Below are 5,631 nucleotides of genomic sequence, written 5' to 3' on the forward strand. Positions count from 1 at the left end.
ATGTTTATTTTTTCATTTTCATTTATTTTTATTTATTTTTATCTTTTTTTTTCAATTCGCTTTAGGGGTTATATCTTTGGCCCATCACCTATCGTAGCTTTACTGATGAGGTATAGGATATTCATCTTATCGTTCAAGTTCCATCATAATTACCTAATCTAGTTTTCTGTTATTCGCAAGGTTCTTAGAAATAAAGTAAAATAGATGTCAATGTTTTATGACAGCAGCCTGTCTGCCTAACCCGTTCCCAGCTTTTGATTTATACATAGACATAAATAAAACGGACTGTGGAAATAGTCTTATATAAATTCGACAATAGATAACAAATAACATAGTCATTCATAATGTTTTAGATATCAAGAGGTAATATTACTTCATTCCATGTGAATTCTAGCCACTAAAAATAGATATTTAAGTATTCATCTCTAAGTAATTACTGCCACAGTTAAGTTTAGATGTTGTGGTAGGTATGAGGTAATCTTTCGCTTCTGTTTTTCTCAGTCAAACGCTCAGAAAAGATTTTAACCTATTTGAGTTGGGTCGAAATTTACAAGATATCATTTCTGAGCACCTATCAAAGTACTACAAAAAACCAAACATGTAGTAACTCACAAATTTAATGTTTATTTATTTAGCCCTGACCTGACATAGATGGGCTAGAAACGCTAGTTTTCTAGTGTACGTTTCAGTACATAACACCATTGCTAGTGACACTAGACACTGTTCGTTATCATTACTAGTTATTGTTTTAAAAGGCAGTTAGAATCTTTGTGAATAAACATAAGCTTAGCTCCTTGACAGCCTGATAGAAATTACGTCAATTGATTCTATTTATCACAGAGTAGGTCTCAAGCCTAACCTGCGCCTTCAGACTTCATTCAGGCTTATGTTTCCCAATCAGATTAATAAAATCATTTGACACCGGATGTAAACTGAATCATTTAACTTCCCCAGGCTGTTAAAGACATTGATCATATCGGACGGACGAAGACTAAAATGAATATAGGAATAAGCCAAATGAATAAACGAATGAATATATGAATGAATGTATGAATAGATAAGTTTTAACTTTGATTTAGACGTCGACCTTCAATTCCAGCCACGACGATCGGTGGGAGTTTCTCCGCGCAACACGACTATCGGCGGGAGCCTTCCCGCGCAACACGACCGGAAGAAAGACGAGACCCAAGGCGCTCCTGCGGTGACCAGTAGAGTCTGCGAGAGTCTGCAATACATACGACCGGAACCGGCGAACTTGTCCCAGCGACAGAACTGTGAAAAGAGAGAAAGTGAAGAAGTGATACGGAGAAACGACAAACAGGAACTAATATATTTTTTCTGTGGCATCAACGGTGATATTTGTTTTTATCTTTTCTTTCTTTCTTTTTTTGAGTTTCCAAGCACATAACGATTGGTAACGCAGATCTATTTCTTCATGTACTGAAGAGACAGAAAAGAAAAAAAGAAAAGTAGTGAATTAGAGAAAACGTGTTTTGAAAATAGGAAGTGATTAATTACAGTTCTGAATAGTGGTGATAGTAATATTGAAAATATAGTATTAATAGTGATAATCTAAAATAGAAAATAGTGTTTAGTGCGCCTGGGGAACGCACACACACACACACACACACACACACACACACACACACACACACACACACACACACACACACACACACACACACACACACACACACACACACAAGGACACACACACACACACACACACACACACACACACACAAGGACACACACACACACACACACACACACACACACACACACACACACACACACACACACACACACACACACACACACACACACACACACACACACACACACACACACACGGCATCTGAACTGTGATCATCCCTTGGAAATGGCGATTCCCTAGATAGCGTCGGAGGCGTAGGTGAAGGTGGAGGTGGAGGCGGAGAAGTCCCACATGTTTACGAGAAGATAAACAAGACAGCAAGAGACTCCCAGTAAAGCTTCCCAGATTACGAGGGGTTCGGCAGAACTCCCTCAAAAGACTCCCTTCCCTCCCATCCGCTACACTCCCTCACTCCCTCACTCCGTCTATAGTTTGAGAGACGCTTAGAGGTTTCTTCCAAGACCCTCTGGGGCCTTCGGGACCGCAAAGAGACCCCCGAAGGAAGTTGAGACTCTTCCTCTTTCTCCTCAGCCGTCTTCGGAGGCTGTTGTGAGACCGAGAGGGTAGAGTCTGGGTCTCACGCCCTCCGGGCTCACCAGAAACGTCGCCGGACCCTGGGGGACCCCGGGGGGAGTTCCCCTTCGACGACTTTAGCCTTCTTCAGAAGAAGGAACAGGAAGGTGAAGGTCACTCCGTCGCGGCTCCTTATCGCCTCTGGAAGCAACACCGAAAGGACAACGACCTTAGGAGGACGACGAAGGACAAGGGAAGGATGGATGGATGGAGATGGAGTGAGGGCGTTGTGGCGCTCGTGCTTCTGCCTCTTCTACTCCCTCTACTCCTTCACCCGAGCCTGCTAGCCGTCAGCGCGCTCCACCCCGTTCATGGTAATCCAGTTTCTGTTTTTTGATTTTTCACTTATCCAGCAGCATATCCAGCCTATTCAGCCTCTCCTGCTATTCATCCACATTACCGTTGCTGCCAGTAACTCCTTTTTCTTTTTCTTTAAGAAATTCGAATCCCTGCTTCCCCTGATTATTGAATTCTCTTTCCTTAATTACGCGTCATCTGCGTCTCTTTGTTTTTTGTTTCTTCTCTATTTAGCCTTTTCATTCTTTCATTACATTCCTTGTCCCCTTCTGATTTACATTATCATATCCTCAGCCCTTCTGTTATTAAGCTTTATACTACTCACCTCTTAGTACACTGTGCATATACTCTTCGTTAACTATTCTGTCTTTTCCTCATTACTTGCTTATATATATATATATATATATATATATATATATATATATATATATATATATATATGTGTGTGTGTGTGTGTGTGTGTGTGTTTGTGTGTGTGTGTGTGTGTGTGTTTGAGAGAGAGAGAGAGAGAGAGAGAGAGAGAGAGAGAGAGAGAGAGAGAGAGAGAGAGAGAGAGAGAGAGAGAGAGAAATTCGTTAGTGGACAGCGACATCAATCAGAGGACTTTTATGACCGTCACGTGTAGGACTCGAACCTACCGCTGCCCAGTAGCCTTATGGCTTCTGAGCGGTAGGTTCGAGTCCTACACGCGACGGTCATAAAAATTTATGACATATACATATATATATATATATACATATATATATATATATATATATATATATATATATATATATATATATATATAAACATATGTACATATATACTCGTACATATATGTATATATATATTTTTTAGATTTTTGTATTCTGGATCATCATTTTCGGAACTTTTAATCAACCCTGTGTCTACTCGCTGCACTTCATTCGCGTCCTGTCAGGTATTTTTTTCTAATATTTTATCAAGCCTTTCTTCACATTTTTCTTCATTACAAACTTTTTCTTGTCGTTGTATGAAGTCCCTCCTCTCCTCTCCTCCCCCTCCTCCTCCTCCCCCCTCCTCCTCCTCCGCCTCCGCCTCCTCCTCCTCCTCCTCCCCCCCTCCTCCTCTTCCTTCTCCAAGCTCCGGAATGAATCCAAATAGTTTCTCCTACACTCATTGCGTCTTTCGCTCTTTCTCCTTTATCAAAAGCTTCATTTTCTCTTATGTCTTCCTCTCTTCTCGACCTATTCTTTCTTCTGTTTTGAGTTTGTGGTTTTCAGTCGGAGTTAGTTCCGAATTCCATGTGAATTATTTGTCTCTGTTCTTATTTCTGTTTTGTTTTCTCTTGCATGTATATCCTTTTTTTTTTTGTCTTTTTTTTTTTTTTTACTTTTGGTTTTCAAGCTAATTTTGTTCTGCATCCTCTGCATCTGATTTATATTTGTATTTTCCATTTTCTATTTCTTCTCTATTCTTATTTTTGTCTTGTTTATTAACCAAAACACATGTTTTTGAGATAACTTCCGCACCATATATTATGTATTAAATTTGCTTTTGTATAGTAGTTGATGTCTTGTGTATTCATTGTTTATTTGTTTTTTATTTACTTCAATTTCCATCTCTCCCGCGTCATTTTACCCGCACAGACTCTCTCCTTTGTTCCACGTTCTCGTCTTAGTCCACTTTGTCTTCATCTAATGCCGGGGGGCCCCGTCTGAACCCACTTGCTTTGGCACAATCTCCACTTTAGCTTCCGCACTACATGGTTCGTTCTTCTTCATGGCCACTCCATCTTCTCAAACGTCGACTCCGGAGACCCACACTCCAAATTCGACATTTTTCTTTTTCCCCGAGCCCATCGGGTTTCTCGTCTTTTGCATCCCTCGTTCTCGAGTTCGGGGATTTTTTATCCTCCGGGTCCTATAGTAGATCGATGTGGGTCCTCGTCTCCTGTCACTTAAATTCAATTTTGTCTTCTGGATTCGTGTTGTCGCTCTTCAAACTGAAAGGGATGAGTCTCGACTTCCGTTTGGTCTTCTACATATCAAAACGACTGATGTCTTCCCTCCCTTCGCCAACAACTATCGTTTTGCGGCGTCTGTGGACGAGTTCGGTCGGACGAGTTCGGGGACGGTCGAAAGAATTTTGCAAATTGCGAAAGAACTTTGGAAATTGATGCTGTAAATCTATTCCTCGGGACTGTGATGCTGAAGAACACCCGCCAAGTTCTAATCCAAATCTTTATTTTATTTTATTTTATCTTATTTTATTTTATTTTATTTTATTTTATTTTATTTCTTGCTCTACTTCTCTTTTTGTGGGTCATTTGGTGCCTCCCTCCTGCATCGAAATGCTTACTAAACGCTCCTTTTTACTGTTTCTTTTTACAATTTATTTTACTTTCCTTTGTGCACGAACCATTCCTCTTCGGGTCTGGAAACCAAAATTATTTTCCAGGATTTTCTTGCGACCTCAAATAAAAATGAAAATGACCTATCGAACGTTTTTTTTTCTTCTGACTGAAATAAGATGACCTCATTGCACTAGGCAATTTCATTTGAGTGTAGTGATTGGCCTGCACATTAGGACCTCATCTAGGTTTAGTTAGAATGAAACATGTAGAACACGTCAAAAGCTAGAAGGAGTTGGGGAAATTTATTTCTGTCTCACCTCTCCTTTAGGCCACTTTGTTCCATCAAATTACCCAATTTGTCTTTATTTTAAAGTACTCAAGCCCCCTATCGGGGCCCGGTGGCATACTCTTCATTTTTTTTTTTTTTTTTGTCCATACTAGCCAACATTCGGTGCTGGAATCGCTACGTTTTCTAAGTCTGGTTGCATCGGCCCAATAGTCTCCCGGCGTTTCGCCAGAATAAAGATTGTAAAGGTCGTCACAATGGTGAAGGATTCAATTCTCCTCCTCTCTCTCTCTCCTCCTCCTCTCGCCCTCTCCCTCTCTCCCTCCCTCCTCCTCCTCCTCCCCTCCTCCTCTTCGTTCCTCCCCTCCCCCCCTCTTACTCCCATTCATTCTTTTCTCTCCTTCCACCTCTTCCTCCCCCTCATTCTTTTCATCTCCTTCCTCCTCTCCTCCTCCTCCTCCCCTCCTCCTCCTCCTCCCTCCTACTCCCATTATTCTTTTCTCT

General features: G+C 41.1%; 1 protein-coding gene across 1 annotated transcript in view; it reads left to right on the forward strand.

Moving 5' to 3' along the window:
• Positions 1 to 1,768: 1,768 nt before the first annotated feature.
• Positions 1,769 to 5,631, forward strand: part of LOC143019431 (uncharacterized) — a 301,610-nt gene continuing 297,747 nt past the window's right edge. The window contains exon 1 of the mRNA XM_076175067.1: positions 1,769 to 2,544. Coding sequence (XP_076031182.1) covers positions 2,430 to 2,544 — 115 coding nt within the window. The 5' untranslated portion in view covers positions 1,769 to 2,429. The remainder of the gene's footprint in view (positions 2,545 to 5,631) is intronic.

The sequence above is a fragment of the Oratosquilla oratoria genome, chromosome 37 (assembly GCF_046742065.1).
Source record: "Oratosquilla oratoria isolate Oo_2021 chromosome 37, ASM4674206v1, whole genome shotgun sequence".
NCBI lineage: Eukaryota > Metazoa > Arthropoda > Malacostraca > Stomatopoda > Squillidae > Oratosquilla > Oratosquilla oratoria.